Source organism: Ammodytes marinus (genome assembly GCF_949987685.1).
Source record: "Ammodytes marinus genome assembly, chromosome: 6".
Classification (NCBI taxonomy): Eukaryota; Metazoa; Chordata; class Actinopteri; order Uranoscopiformes; family Ammodytidae; genus Ammodytes; species Ammodytes marinus.
In genome coordinates, this window is record NC_137235.1 from 10,481,614 (window position 1) to 10,498,673 (window position 17,060).

The 17,060-nt window shown below is 43.5% G+C and overlaps 1 protein-coding gene across 1 annotated transcript; it reads left to right on the forward strand.

The window, feature by feature from the left end:
* Positions 1-577: 577 nt before the first annotated feature.
* nptxrb (neuronal pentraxin receptor b) lies at positions 578-8,465 on the forward strand (the record flags this gene model as incomplete). Its single annotated transcript, XM_080029037.1, has 5 exons — positions 578-1,303; positions 3,861-4,287; positions 5,467-5,708; positions 6,816-6,995; positions 8,220-8,465. The coding sequence occupies 5 exons, from the start codon at positions 578-580 to the stop codon at positions 8,463-8,465; spliced, it is 1,821 nt and encodes a 606-aa protein (XP_079885163.1).
* Between the last annotated feature and the right edge of the window lie 8,595 nt (positions 8,466-17,060).

Here is a 17,060-nt window from a genome sequence, read left to right on the forward strand (position 1 = left end):
ACATCCATTTTTAGCTTCTCCCTCTTCACTCACCTTGTCCTCTCCACATGCACACACACACACACACGCGCGCGCGCGGGCTCACACACGCACGATATCCATTACCGCCTTGTTTGTTCACGCTGCTAGCCTACTGGAGTTTCACCTTTACTCTGACTGACGCATGCGCTTATCCTCGCTCCTCCTCTCCACCACGGTCCCCATGGTAACGCGCGGAGGAGAGCAGCTTAGCAACACCGAAACGGAGAGGGAGCATCTCTGATCCAGACAGCTCGGTGCCATCAATAGAACACACAGAAGACGGCAGGAGGGAAACAGCAGCTTCAGTAAGTAAGTGCCGCATTTTTCACAGCAAACAAGAGCCCTTAGTAAACAGGTCAAACTGAGATGAGTTGATCTACAGACTGGATCGTAATTATGTCCGGGTGATGCACTATTCCTCCTGATTGATGCTGCTCTAGTCTGTTAGCCTACATCCTCCGAAAAGGACATTTCAAGTTGGCTCCATTTCCAGTTGTGTGCATGTCAGCCTTTTCTCTTAGCCGTAGCTTTATCTCTTCCATCCATCTCCACAGTCATGAAGTTCGTGGTGGTGCTTGTGGGAGCGGGCACCCTGGCCTTCCTTGGCGCGGTCATCTGCATCATCGCTAGCGTGTATCCCCGAAAAGGCGCCGAGCCTCTCGGCGACAACAGCACACTGGCATCGGAGACGCTGCTCGAGCCCGATTCGGTGGCCCACGCCGGGCCGCTGGGCGCTCTGCACGGCGCCGAGTCCTACGGTGGAGGGAACGGGCTTGGCGGCATCGGCATGGAGGTTCCCTCTCTGAACGAACTCAACCTAGGAGGAGAGGAGACTGGCGGAGGCGTGTCCGCCAAACAGTTCAGCTTCAGTCGGTTGATCTGCACACCTGTACCGGTGGGAGAATGCAAGTCCAAAGATCTGAGGCAGCGGCGGGAGCAGCAACAGCAACAAGCGGACGACCCGCTGTACGGAGCCGGGGATGATGCTCTCCGAACCACCGCGGATGAGCTCCGGCAGATGGTCCTGCAGCAGAACGACCAGATCCTCATGGACCACCGGACCATACGGGAGCTGACGGGGAAGCTGAGCGAGTGTGAGAGCGGGCTGGAGGATGAGAGGAACATCCCGGAGCGGAGCATCGGAGTCTGGAGCGGCAATCGCCGCGTCATGGCCGGGGATGATGTGACCTCTTCCGCCGCGGCGCAGCTACAGACGGCGCGGGCTGTGGAGGAGCTGGCCAGGGCCATCATGGACCTGAAGGACCGCATTGAGAAACTCGAGGTAAACTGAAAAGATGAAGGGGAGAGAAACTTTGGCTAACCATAGGCTAGGCTACTTGCTGTATACCTTCCTGTTTGAATTGTGTTTGACAGCAGGATATTTGGACTGATACCAAAGTCGTGATTTAGCCGAATTGTCCAGTGATTAAATTTGATCTCTTTTGTCCTCCTTAGGTCTAGTGATCTAGGCTTTAAGAGCCCTCCAGTAAAAATGGATAAATAGCCCTAGATATAGAATTTATTGTAGCTATCAACATTTAACGAATCAGATAAGAAAAATGCCACAATGCGTCTAATATTAACATTGAACACATTAAATTATTGATTAAATTCAAAAGCATACATTAACATTCAACTACTAGAGTATGTATTATTTTGTAGCCTATCTGTATTTTTACATTGGACAATATTCAGATTCATTAAGATGCCATTTTTTGCGAAAATTGATTTCTCAAAACGACATAATTAATGAGAGATTAGGCCTATGTAAAATTATCTTAACCATAGGTTTATGAGGCATTTTATGGGGCCTTTGGTATAGTTCGGGCCCAAGGCAATTGCCTATAAATCATAAGTCCACTTCTGTGAGTGCCACAACCCATTGCCATACTGGCTGTGAGAGGGTTTACGGGCCTGGGTGTACAGTGGTGTCTTGGTTCATCATCCCCCCTCCCTCCCCATCTATCTGTACCTCATTTATCTCCACCTCACCTCCCTCTGACGAGCGACTCGTGACACAGGGACACCTTACGTCTTGGTCACGCTCCCCATGTTCACCCATGGGAAATCTGTCCACCTGCTTCCCCCCCCCCCCCCCCCCCCCCCCCCGCATTGTGTCAGCAGCCTCTACCCCTCTACAGCAGCAGGATACAGACATAAATAAAACATAAAGCTGGCTGGACAGGAAGGAGGGTGGTGGTGAGCGGAGTCAGGTTCTCAGTTTGTGTTTGTCTGTGTGTGTGTGTGTGTGTGTGTGTGTGTGTGTGTGTGTGTGTGTGTGTGTGTGTGTGTGTGTGTGTGTGTGTGTGTGTGTGTGTGTGTGTGTGTGTGTGTGTGTGTGTGTGTTTGTGTGTGTGTGTGTGTGTGTGCGTGTGTGCGTGTGTGGGCTGAGATTGAGACGCAGACAGGCTTGTGACCACACACACACATACCCAAACACACTCATAAACACCGCTGCATCACTGCCATCCTTCTCTAAGCACAGTCAGTGTGAATTTATATCCAGGACATCCAGATCCACTACTACCTCAGCAACTCCCTTGGTATAATATATCGCCTTTGCAGCCACCTTGTCCACACCAATAACAGCCTCTCTCTCTTTATTACTGCTTCACCAACACCTTGTTTTCCCAACTTCTGCTATGAATACTAATACTGCCACTGCCGGGCTTATACTATCATCAATTCAGCACCTTGCGCCATGTTGCTGCTTTATAATTTTACACATTTTATTGCAGCTTTATTGGCCACTACGTATGACTAAAATGAATAGTAAAATGCTTCTATTTATGCTACCATGAACAAGAATGCAATCTGTATTTGGACCAGATGTTACCTTTTGAAGATTATATTGACCCCAGCTCTGCTCGTCAATAGTCTATCATGACACAATCTTTCCAAAAGACAATACTGTATGTTATCAAAGTGATCAATATGATTGAGATAGTGATTACCTGGTCAAAACATAATTAGAAAGGCAAAGCTCCATAAGTCTGTGACGTGTTGAAGTGGATTGTTCCTCTCTATTTAATCTTGTGAGAGGAACAATGTTCATTAAGTCAAAACCAAGCTGTCCATCTTCAGACCCTCTTTAGGGAAATAATCTGAAAGGAAATCTCGGATCTTATGATTTCATTAAAAGATCACACACACTTGCTTTTTCATACACATGGAAAATTCCGTTCCCAATTGTAGTTCCCCGAATTTCAAATACACAGCAAGCTCAACTGTAGCCTATATCAAAATAATCAAAGTACATGACAACATGTAAGCAAAAGATTGATTTGTGTTAAATGTGTACATCAACCTGCTAATATGCTTACAATGGCAAGGATGACATCCTGATGCAGGTATAAACTTTCAGTTGTTCAGAATTTTAGTTTAGCATTGTAAAATAAAATAGAAAGTCTTATACTACTCGCAAGTACAACTGAGGATGATGTGAAGTATTGGTCAAATTACAACTGGCGCTAGCGGACAGGTCAAGGGATCAACAAAATCAGTAGTATTCATCCTCTGGGGGATCATGAATGACAATTGATGATAATCCAATCCCAAAGTTGCTTTAAAAAAAAGATTATTATCTGCTTTCTCCATTACCAATCCTACACAAACCCTTCTATCAATACTAATATGTCTTTACGGCTACCACCACTATTATAACAACTGAAAACGATTTTCCGTCTTGCTCCCATTACAGGTCTCTTATCAACAGAGCAGTTGTTTTCACCTCCCTGCATCGTTTCTTTAATGATTACTCTCTCCATTTTTTCTGTCTGAGTTTTTTTATTTGTCAAGTCTTAAATCATCTACTCTTTTCTCTCCCTCCTCTCTTGCAGGCGGAGATAGGCCCTGCTGCTTTGAACCTTACCGACACACCCGCCGCCGCAGGTAGCAGCAGCAGCAGTAACAGTAACAGTGGAAGCAGCAGCAGTGGCGGTGTCCCGACTGGTAACATCGGTAAGGCCTCCTCCATGCCACCCGCCGGCAGTGCCTCCTCTCCCCCCGCAGCGGCTGCTCCTCCGGGGGGCCGCCGGCCTGCCTCCCCCGCCCCTGCTCCCAAGCCCCCGTCAAAGGCCTCTTCCCCCGGGCGCGGTGGCGGAAAGGGCACCTGGAGGGTGGAGGACCTGGAGGGGGAACTGGAGCGCAAGATCAAGATGCTGGAGAAGGAGCGTCAGGCCATGAGGAAGGAGACGCAGGGTCAACACGAGAAGATCAACCAGGGCATTGACACTGTCAGCCACCGCGTCACTGAGCTGGAACAGAGTGAGTAGAGGCAATGCACGCTGTATGGCAGAAATACGTGGTAAAGGTGGAGAGGGGAGACATGGGGTGGGTCGGTGGGTATAACAAGGGAGGGAAGGGATGTACGGATGAACTGATGCACATTTGCCGTCAAACAACTCGATTACCAAGTGTAATGTGCTGAAAAAATCCAGTTTTAACACACAGCCTAGACTCTGTAAACAGGCATGTCGCTAGTTACGCTGGTCCCCATTTGTTTACATAACATTTGTTTACATACCCGTTTACAGAGATAAAGATTTTTTGTTTATTTCTTTTTCATGCTTTATTGTAGACTATAGAGACAGTAAACAGGGTGCAGAGAAGGGTGCGTCACATGTACGGATAGACTGATGCATAAAGGGAGGTAAACAAGTCCATTACCAAGCTGATTTACTTGAGCGCAGTCAAAGAGAAAGGCTAAAATGAAACTTTAATGAGCGATGCTGTGCTTGAACTGGGTCATCACTGCAGGAAAACATGAGCTGTAGATTAAAATAATAATAAGTAATGAGTGCTTGAAGGTTATGAAATGTCATATAATGCCAGCAGCGGAATATGAAAATAGTTCAGCTCAAGAGAAATTAAATGGAAAAAAGAAATAGCCTTGAAGCATTTGCTGCTTTTACTTGTAACCTGTACGTCTTTGTAATCAAAGGCATTTTATATTAAAGATCCTTAGTTTATGGTTTGCAGTTACAGTATGTTGTTTGGGCATATCACATTGGTTTTGAAGAAAAACATTCAAACATTGCAAACATTCAAAGTAACTAGACCCTTGTTTTTTTGTACTAGGTACAGAGAGAAAAGATGAAAGATGTTTGATATAAGGAGAAGAGTGAGTGCCTAGAGGAGAGATTGCGAGTTCACCAGGTGCAGGTAGCAAGGTAAAAAAATAAAGAAAAAAGCACTTATCTATTCCCTTTTTAGCCCTGTCATTCTCGCGACCTCTCCGACTGTCACAGCCTCTTCTCTACAGAGCTGGGGTTTGCATGGCCTCCAGTTAGAGAGGATGATCATTAGTTGCAGTGCTTGAGCTCTTGCCAGGCACTGGAAGAAGAAAGAAAATACCAGTATCTTTGTCATTAACACATTGGCAATTCTGTCTCCCTGTCTACCTTATCTATCTATCTCTCTCTCCCCTTCCCTTCATCTCCAAAGCGCTGACAGAGCCCTCCTTCCCTGATGGTTTCGTCCTGGCCTTCCCCATGCGAACCAACTACATGTACGGCCTGGTGAGAAAGGAGATAACAGAGATGTATGCCTTCACCGCCTGTGTATGGTTGAAGGCTAAGGAAGGGGGCATCGGGACCCCCTTCTCCTACTCTGTCCCGGGGCAGCCTAACGAGCTGGTACTGCTACAGGGAATACACAACCCTGTGGAGCTGCTCATCAACGACAAGGTAGATGATCCTATGGTATATCATTTTTCATGGGGAGTTAAAAAAGATACATCTGGTTGTAGGAAATTGAAACGCCTTTTCTTGAAATTGTATTTTGGGTTGGAAAAGGAATGGCTTCTTCTGGTAAAAAATATTCATATTTTGTAACCCGCCTGTTTCCTCATAATTAGTCAGTAGAAATAATGTGCCAAGGAAATCATTAGCTCAGTGTGTGGCTCCACCAAACTAATTGGTGGCTCAATATAATTCATTGATTAAAATGAGTCATGAAAACATGTTCATCCGCGTGACAAAGCCTCTTTCTTGTGACAGAGCCTCTTTCGTGGGCCATTCTTTATGAGTAGTGTAGAGAACAAACGGCTGAATTGAAAATGGCACAACATGTGCTTATTCTTTCAGTCAATATGATGTGGATTAGAGTTCATATAAGGATCGGGATTGGTTCTCCAGATAGCCTTACGTGTGCTCGCGTGTCAATCCTAATCTAAACCATTTGTTTAGTCATGGATAAAAAATATGTATTCCCCTTGCTACAGAAAAGGTAGAACTAAAACAGATGTTGCCCTTGAACAACGCATTAAATATGTAAAAGCATAAAGAGCAAAAATATAATCTCGAAAAAGAATCTCAAAGTAACTTAGTGTGAAAGACAGTGATTAACCACAGCATTAACACAATAATATTTGACTTTTGATTTGAAATCAAATCTTTTTCATCCACAAAAAAAAGTGGTTAGATGGTGCAGGAAGAGTCCATGTTCGCAGTTTATTTTTATGGAGTGGCTCACAGCAAACATAAGTTATTCAGGAGAGACGGCACAAAGGCAAGCTGTTTGTTTATAAAGTTTATTAATGTTTTCAAATCTTCCTTGTGCTTACGCTTATGGTTCCCATGGCAGAGAGGAGTGGGGGTTTGCATCCGTGGCAGAAGGAAGATTGCAACTTTCCACAGAGTGTAGTTTTGCTGACATTAATCCCGACTGCCTCCATGTTCTTTCATGAATACTGCTCCCACTTGTCCAATATCCATTCATAAAGCAAGCTTGATGTGAGCCTGAAATAACTCGGAAAAGGTGCAACAACAGCCCCTGTATTCTCTGACCTGTAGGTGGCGCAGCTGCCTCTGACCCTACCACAGGACCAGTGGCAGCACATCTGTGTGAGCTGGACCCTGAGGGACGGGGTGTGGAAGGCCTACCAGAGCGGAAAGATGAAGGGGAGGGGAGAAGGACTGGCTGCCTGGCATCCCATCAAACCAGGAGGAGTCCTCATACTGGGACAGGAACAGGTGAGATATACAGATGGAAGGACAAATGAACTAATAGATACTTGACCTTATGGACAGATGAATGGGAGCATCAATGGATGGGTGGACGACTGGATGGACGGATGTATATGTGTGTATGAATGGACAGAATTATCAATTGATGTGTGGTTGAACAAACTCATTGACGGATGGATATATGGATGGTTGGATGGATGGATGGATGGATGGATGGATGGATGGATGGATGGATGGATGGATGGATGGACGGATGGATGGATGGATGATCAAATTAATGAATAGAAAGTCGGATGGACAGTTGGATGATAGATGGATGATGGACGGATAGATGAATGGATGAATGGCTTGATGGACAATGGACAGAAAGATGTATAAATAGAGGGAGCACCATTATCTTTTCACACATGAACAGACAGAAAAATAATTGTGTTCATCCTCACACCAGGCTGCCTCTCTCCTTCATTAGTGAGAAACTCACATTACGTAACCATTATGAAATCTGACATTATTCCTCCTCCCCAGGGTCAAATTTAGAACCTACAGCTCATTCCGCCGCCCATCGCCCATGCATAAATGATAAAAGGCAGAGAGCTGGGAATTCTGCAAGATGCTGCAATGATGTTTCAAGACGTGATTAAAATAGGTTGGTTTTAGATAGCGAGCCAGCGCTTGATTAATCTCTGCTGATGATGAATGCCGTCGTGCTGAGATTTTATGGGGAAAATCCCAGGACATCCCTCCTACAAGGGTTCTCTGAAGGGAGATAAAACATTTCAATCAAAACACAATGTGTCTTTGTATGGAGGAAGCCATAGCCGGCTTTTTTCATTCTTTAAGATCACCACAGTAGTACAGTATGTACTATACACAAATCATCTGGGAAGAGTTTCAGCTTTTTTAGGGATCGGAGATAGTGCATCAAATTAAATATATGATTATAAATCCCAAAATACATGCCAACTGAAACTTTGCTCTAGTAGTTTTTCTAAAGTAATACTCTTGGAGCGGTCTGAAACAGTTGTAGACCCCGATTTCTCCACTTGAAATTCAAGTAAAGTTCCATAGTTCGTAAAAGACTTCCTGATAAAGTTCCCGTAGAAGTTCCTGTCGTGGAAAAAAACTAATAGATGAATGTTGAACATCACTCCAGCAAAGCTTGATCTTTTGGCTATTTATGCTAACAATCTGACATTCAAACCGTTTTTCTTTTCCACTCTCTTACCCAAGGATACATTGGGCGGGCATTTTGATGCCTCCCAGGCCCTGGTTGGGGAGCTCTCCCAGTTCAACCTGTGGGATCGGGTGTTGAAGCCGGCAGAGGTGGCTGCTCTGGCCGACTGCAGCTCCGCAGCGCTGGGCAACATCGCCCCCTGGACCGACCTTGACGTGGATGTCTACGGCGGTGCCACCAAGGAGTCCCTGGACCCGTGCCACGCCGCCCAGCGGTCCAACCCCTCCAGCCCCAAACAGTGAGGGGTGACTGGGAGAGGTCAACCAACAATGGTCGTGTTGGATAGGTCCATTTAGGAGATGCATAACGATGTGTCACATGGGGGTTGGCAGTGTATTTGTTGGCGATGGGGAAGCTTGCTGCTGGACTGAAATATGTGATGGAGCTATTTAGCCAGTAAGGGCAGTCAGTGTATCTGTTTTATAGTGTCGGTGTCCATGCGTGTATTTTGTTCTGAAGGGAGATACAGTGAGTTTAGTCACATAATTCACCTTTGTCAAAGCTGTTTTGGTGAATCAACTTGTGGCATGAACAGGACTTTTATGGAAGAATTCCATAATAGATTTACAGTATTATTGGCTCTGGTAAAATGTACCACCAAATTCAAGGTGATAATCTGCTTTGATGAGTTTGAGGTTTGGAAGGAACCTTTGATGATGCCCTATTTAAAGGTTGTCTTAATCTTTACAAAAGTGACAGAAAGTTCTGTCTCTTCTCATCTTGTGTCCAATTGATTGTGTTATATGCTAAAACTGAATTCTTGAGATGCTATCATGGTTACATTGATATAAACTAAATGAGTTTTGTTCTGTTTGAACTGTATATGTTCCTGTCAAGTAATGTCTGTGTACTTTTTAAGTTTTCTACATCGCATACCATGATTTGGTAAAACAGTGGTCTTATAAATATGCATTGTGTAATGTATCTCTGCTAATGTTGCTCTGTGCCAGTCTGCTCCCCCTGCCGTAGCCTCTCACACCACTCACAGTCCTGCAAAGTCAAGTTGCAGCATTTTCGTTTGCAACTCAGACAAAGGAGAGCTCCAAACTGACCTCTGAAATACACTTTCTAAGCACTCTTCAGACAATCAAACTGTGACGACTCTGCGTGAGTTTGGTTAAATTGTGATGTATCCTTGACTGTAAACCAGATGGAATGTAAGTGTATTTGCATGAGCAAGGTCACTTTTCCTGTCACTAAAGAAACAGACTTAAAATGTGAAAATCCCCACAGTGCCCCATACTCTGATGCACCCAGATGTCTCTTAATCAAATCCTCAGAATACTTGACAAGGAGGCATGTGTATGAATTGGTTTAATTTTATGGTGGCCATTTACTTTTTAACATCTTACTCGGTATAGAGGATCAGTACAAAATTAATATGTTATTCTCTTAGCAAACTAAAGAACAGCTAATTTGAGAAAAAATAAAAAAGGTGCGGCTTGTCATAAATACAAGGCATCTAGCATGCCGAAATAAACCGTCTCAAACTCCAAAGAGAATCATTTCGAAGGTTGTCTCCCTGCCTGATAAAGGATGGTTAAATCAAAGAAAAACAATCACAGCCACTGCATGCTTTTTAACCTCGAGCCAGCATATGATGTATTAGTTAGCTACTATTTAGTGTGCAAAATGTATTACCTTAAACTGTGATGTTATGTCCTTAAAGCTCCAACTGTCAGGGGTGAGGGTTTGAATCCCACTTCGGCCAACTACACTAAACATGTATCCAGTCAACACTGTGAAGTAAAGTGGACTGTAGTCAAAATACAGTCAGTGCTTCTGTTCACTTATTACCTCAAGATGTCAGCCCCACGTACGATTCGACACCCCGTTGTAAAGTGCCTGCTTGGGCCACCATGCCCAAAAATACTAGTAAAATGTATTTATGTTCTCTTCTTTGTCGTCTCTCTCTGTCCCTCTCTCTCTTTCTCTCTATCTCTCTCTTGCTTTTGGTTGTTGAAGGCTGTGAAAGTGTTACGCTTGTCCTTATGTGCATCCTCATGGATCCTCTATGATATTGTGAAATAGGTGGATAAAAAAATATAAATAAATGGTTATGACAACACTGATGGACTATGCTCAGTTTTTTGTGACAGATCTCTAATCTAAGCAACTGCACGCACATACACAAACACACACGTACACACACATACACACAAAAAAATGTCAATTTGGACATGGAGACGTTAGCAGCAGAGACAACAAAGAAAGTCTGATATTTGATGTCAACATAATAGATTACTCATAATTAAGAAAGACTGTTGATTCGTGACTGCTGATCTGCCCACATGCATGTTTCTTGCCGTTTGGCTCAGCTGAACTGTGATCACATGACGTGTAACTATTAACATTTCATCATATCATTTGTCTGACTTGAGCTTAATTTTCTGTATTTTACCTAGTATCTGTTTACTTTGAGAGAAGAAATATGATTAGAGTCCTGTCACAAACCACTAAAAAGCCCTACGAAAACCTGAATTGTAGAAGTAACTCAATCACTACACTTATCAATGTCATTGCTTAAGGATATACAGTATAAGATTTCAAAATAGTCTCCATGTGTCTCTTGATTCACACCTGCTGGATGAATACAAATATTTGCCATTGACTGTTTAGCACACCGGTTGTAAAGATTGCTTGTTGAGCATAAAATCAGGGGCAGGTGTTAGTCGAGTAGAGCCACCATGTAGTGTTATTTCTTGTTTATCACGTAGCTCCCGGGGACTCAACACACAATTTATCATTGATGTCAGGTTTGTGTGTGTGTGTGTGTGTGTGTGTGTGTGTGTGTGTGTGTGTGTGTGTGTGTGTGTGTGTGTGTGTGTGTGTGTGTGTGTGTGTGTGTGTGTGGTATGACGACATATTTCAAAAAGTCATTAATGGCAAACAAGAATAAACAACACAATTGGCAAAAGCATAAAGAGTGCCTTGAAGATGATAAATTCACCCTGCCCATTTCTCAGCTGATTTGGCAGCCTGGAGCCCTTGATCAATTCTAAAAATCAATCACGCAGTGGGTGAATGAGTTAGTGAGTCAGCCGCCGAGTCATCAACCATGCAGTCAGTCAATTAGGTAGTCAGCCAGTCAGTCAGTGAGTCATCCATTCAGGGAATATCTTCCTTCCCTGTTATCTCTGTTGATCACTGTCACAGCTTGTTAGCAGAGCCACATGGGGTCTTTCCTTCGCCACCCCCACAACAACCCGCCTCCTCTGCTGCTGAATTATAGATTTGCCTTAATAACCTCTCTCTCTCTCTGAGGCAGACAAACATGATGGAAGTCCTTGTGTGACCCTCCACAACACTCTCTGTCCCACACAGCACAGGCAAAAACACAGCAGCTCAAATATCCACATTTACAATGAAAGCAAAATCCTAAACTTCTATTATAATTATTCTCAACTTTTTGTTTCCTCTTCGCAGAGTGTCAGCCTTCCTCGTGAATACAGAAACTGATTAAAAATAATTTTTCTCTCTGCAGTTCATCAATGTGTGCCCTCCAGTCGAGCACCACACATCTCCCACATACATTCTGTAGCTTCGCTGTTGATCTGTCCTTCACCACGAACTGCTTCGCCCTCCATACCTGTCCTCTATACCTGTCTTCCATTATCAAATCTTCCTTGATTTTTATTCATTGTGTGCAGGGGTATATTCTGTTTTTGTTAAGGGCTCATCTCGTATTTAACACAAATCCTTTACAAAATATTTTCCCGTCATGATGAATACTCAAGTTCCTCAAGGTCTTTACACCTCCGCCTCCTCTTTCTCTTATTATCCTTTCACCATCATTTGGCATCTTTGCACTGCACCTTCTGTCAAAAATACCTCCATCTCGCTTTTCCTCTGTCCTTCTGCTTTTGCTTTGACGTTCTTATATCAGCTCACCTTCCAGCCCTCCAGCACTTTTCTCTGCAAGTATCTCACCTGTATTGTTCCCCCCACTCTCTCTTTCTCTCTCTCTCTCTCTCTCTCTCTCTCTCTCTCTCTCTCTCTCTCTCTCTCTCTCTCTATCTCACTGTATTTTAGGATGTTTCATGCTTGATCTAGAATGAGTTCCCACGCAAAAGTTGTTGTAATCATATCCATTTCGCTTATGTTCTAATCAACATAAACTCCCACACACACACATACAAAACACTGATAAAAATCTAACAATTGACATCCTATTGTTGAGAATAGAGATTTCTTATATCTCAAAACAACATTATTCGAACTACAGTATATGCCACTACATGAACACCAATGTATTAATATAAAATACAGTATACTCTGAAAACAATGCATTGACCTTGTTGTCCACTCCCTGCTCTGAAATATCTTAATAATAAAATGTATTTGTTTGAATATGCAATGTGATTTTACATGTTCTCTTTTGTTAATCAATTTTCTTCCACCTGGCTCAATTTTGTTTTTCTACCGATTTCAAACAGTCTTTTCTTTCCACTCTTTTCACAGATTTAGCAGTATCTAACAAATAAATGTTACACGCTTTGTCTATATATTCAAAGACAAAAATAAATAAATAAAAGAACAAAACACAAAGGACTGAGATTTAATGCAACATGGACACGGAAACACCTTTTATTATACTATCTATGGGAAACACATGTATTCATCTGTTTAGCATTCAAGTTCATTTTTGACTGGAAATTATGGTTTAATAAAGCAATTCCAATTCAAGGTCCACAATGAAAAAAGTGAATGACTGTTTGATACAGTTGAAGCTTTGGAAAAAGCTGTTTCAAAGATTGAGAATGAAGTTTGGTGTCAGCCTAATGGGCTAATACCATATTACTGCAACATCAATGGATTAATTCTGACTTCAATATATTTTTTAATATGTATACATGTATGTATTTGTCTGTCTAGCGGTTGAGGCAAGAAAAAGATAATGAAAATATATCAGAAAAGATACTTTTAACACATGCGTTTCTTTGAAAATTGAGCATACTCCTTCAGCTAGAAAAAGACCAAAGCTTTGAACAAAGTAAGTTATTCTGTCTATTCTTTGGGCCCTTCAACCAAAGTTGTGACCAAACGGGGTCAACTAAAGCTGATCAAAGACCCTTCAAAAACCTTCCATGACATCATCTGTTGCTGTGCAGCTGTGCAATTAGTAAATGGATCAGTGTTTCTCTGAGCTGACTGAGAGGTGAGGGGAGGTAAGAGGTTTAAATGTAGCCTACAGTCAACAAGTTGCATCATTCAATAGTGGTGAGACAAGGACGGAAGACATATAGAGAGAAGAAGGAGAGAAAGATTATCATGTTGTCTGCTTGCCTGTTTTCCCAGTTATTGATAATCCACAAAAATTCAGAGGAGAGTTATTGTTTCAGAAACATTACATTACATAAGATGTCATTTAGCAGTCGCTAAATGACATCCAAAACAAATGACAACTGGAGCACACATTCATACACCGATAGCAGCAGATACCACGCAGGGTGCAAGCTAGCTATCGGGAGCAATTTAGGGTTTAGTGTCTTGCCCAGGGACACTTGGACATGTGGCGGGGAGACGGGGGATCGAACTACTGACCCTGCAGTTGTGGGTCGACCACCCTACCACTGAGCTACAGAAACCATTTTACTCCAGAAGTTTATGATGTTATTTCCGACTGGGTTATTCGAGGCATGTGACGCAAAATTCACAACCCGGATTGAATCACAGGGAATCTGGGACTACCTCACTATCAAAGCTCTGTGTGTGAAGCAGAAGGTCAATTCTGGCTCAAAACTGTCTGGGGAATCCAACCAGATGTTTCCTGCTGAATGTGGGTCAGATTCAGTCAGTGGGCTGATAGACTGTGATATTATTTTAGAACAGACGGACAAACAGATATAGGCCTACAGAGATGGATAGATAGACAGTAGAGTATAGTTAAGTAGGCATTTATAGTATAGGCCTACTGTAGGCCTACAGTATATAGGCTAGAGTCATGATATATTCTCTCCATACTTTTGATTTACGGAATTGAACACACAAATCATTTATAGAATGTAGCCTACTGCATTTTTATAGAGTAAAACAGTAGGCTATTTAATTAAGTTACGATTAGCTCCATCTGGATAAACAACAACATTAAAAGTCAGTGGTGTAAAGTAACCTAACTGAGTAGCCAAATGTAGGCCTATCAAAATACTTAAGGAGAATTATAGGCTACTTAATTACTTTACTTGAGTAGCCTCGTTCAATGTCATGCTAGGCTACTTCTACTCCACTAAATGTTGGAAGCCTTCACTGTATTTTTTCAATCCACCAAATATTACAGTGAAAAAGCTGGGGTAGGCCTATATGATTTGTGAGAAAATAGCAGTTGGGATAGAGATTTGAATCTAAATACCTTAACCGCTCCACTTGTGTTCTCTCTGGTCCCTCCCACGCTCTACCTGCTGTGGCTCCTCCCTCCAAATGACAGTAATGCGCGTTAATGGTTAATGTCTTTTCAACTAGTGTCTTTCCCGGTCTTTCCTCGTATCCTTGCTGTCTTACATACACTCAACAAAAATATAAACGCAACACTTTTGTTTTTGCTCCCATTTTTCACGAGATGGACTTAAAGATCTAAAATTCATTCCAGATACACAATATTACCATTTCTCTCAAACATTGTTCACAAATCTGTCTAAATGTGTGATAGTGAGCACTTCTGCTTTGCTGAGATAATCCATCCCACCTCACAGGTGTGCCACATCAAGATGCTGATCTGACATCATGATTAGTGCACGCACAGGTGTGCCTAAAGGCCGAATTCCACCGGCTGCATCTCCGGTCCTTCTCCGCTCCAGCACGGCAGAAACAAAAATAGAATTAAGAGCAGTCAGTGGGTGAGTTTCCACCACGGCCGCTGCGCCGTCTCTCTGCTCCGCTGCTGCTCCAGCTCTCCGGTGAAATACGCAGTGCTTCTATTTCTGCCGGATGCCTGAGCTCACCGCATCAATGTAGCACAGAACACATCGAGATAGACAGGAACACAAGCGCCGACAAAACAATAAAACCTCCGGTTAATTTTCAAAATAAGACACTCGGTGTTCACTGCAGGTGACATTCTCAAAACAGAGACACATACAAGCATGTCCACTGTTCTTTTACTCGTTCTGATGGGAACAATAACCTTCCGTGCGTTCGTTGTTGTGTAAATACCATATAGGAGAATCATATTATCAAGAGCGATCGCCCGTCACTTTTATTACCGCGGGAACTCCTCGTTCTCGCGACTCCAGCTGTTCAGCGGAGCTGGCCGTGCCTGCTTTGAAAACGGAGCCGGTGGGTATTGCCGGACGTGAGCGCACGGAGCAAAACCGTTGGACACCGCACCCGCAGCCAGTGGAATTCCGGGGTTAGACTGTCCACAATAAAAGGCCACCCTGAAATGTGCAGTTTTGTCTCACAGCAAAATGCCACAGATGCCACAAGCATTGAGGGAGTGTGCAATTGGCATGCTTACAGCAGGAATGTCAACCAGATCTGTTGCTCGTGCATTGAATGTTCATTTCTCCACCATAAGCCGTCTCCAAAGGCGTTTCAGAGAATATGGCAGTACATCCAACCGGCCTCACAACCGCAGACCACGTGTAACCACACCAGCCCAGGACCTCCACATCCAGCAGGTTCACCTCCAAGATCGTCTGAGACCAGCCACTGAGACAGCTGCTGAAACAATTGGTTTGCATAACCAAACAATTTCTGCACAAACTGTCAGAAACCGTCTCAGGGAAGCTCAACTGCATGCTCGTCGTCCTCATTGGGGTCTTGACCTGACTCCAGCTCGTCGCCGTAACAGACTTGAGTGGGCAAATGCTCACATTCGATGGCGTCTGGCACGTTGGAGAGGTGTTCTCTTCATGGATGAATCTCGGTTTACATTGTTCAGGGCAGATGGCAGACAGCGTGTGTGGCGTCGTGTGGGTGAGCGCTTTGCTGATGTCAATGTTGTGGATCGAGTGGCCCATGGTGGTGGTGGGGTTATGGTATGGGCAGGCATCTGTTATGGACGAAGAACACAGGTGCATTTTATTGATGGCATTTTGAATGCACAGAGATACCGTGATGAGATCCTGAGGCCCATTGTTGTGCCATACATCCATGAACATCACCTCACGTTTCAGCAAGATAATGCACGGCCCCATGTTGCAAGAATCTGTACACAATTCTTGGAAGCTGAAAATGTCCCAGTTCTTGCATGGCCAGCATACTCACCGGACATGTCACCCATTGAGCATGTTTGGGATGTGCTTGACCAGCGTATACGACAGCGTGCACCACTTCCCACTAATATCCAGCAACTTCGCACAGCCATTGAAGAGGAGTGGACCAACATTCCACAGGCCACAATTGACAATTTGATAAACTCTATGCGAAGAAGATGTGTTGCACTGCATGAGGCAAATGGTGGTCACACCAGATACTGACTGGTTCTGAGTCCCCAGACCCCCAATAAAGCAAAAAAAAATGCACATTTCAGAATGGCCTTTTATTGTGGACAGTCTAAGGCACACCTGTGCACTAATCATGATGTCAGATCAGCATCTTGATGTGGCACACCTGTGAGGTGGGATGGATTATCTCAGCAAAGCAGAAGTGCTCACTATCACACATTTAGACAGATTTGTGAACAATGTTTGAAAGAAATGGTAATATTGTGTATCTGGAATGAATTTTAGATCTTTAAGTCCATCTCATGAAAAATGGGAGCAAAAACAAAAGTGTTGCGTTTATATTTTTGTTGAGTGTAGATATAAATACACATATATCTATGGCTGTCATAGTGGTGTAAGCAGTTGTTGTTAAACGGGAAATAGGACATTTAGGGGCCGTTGATTGTAGACATT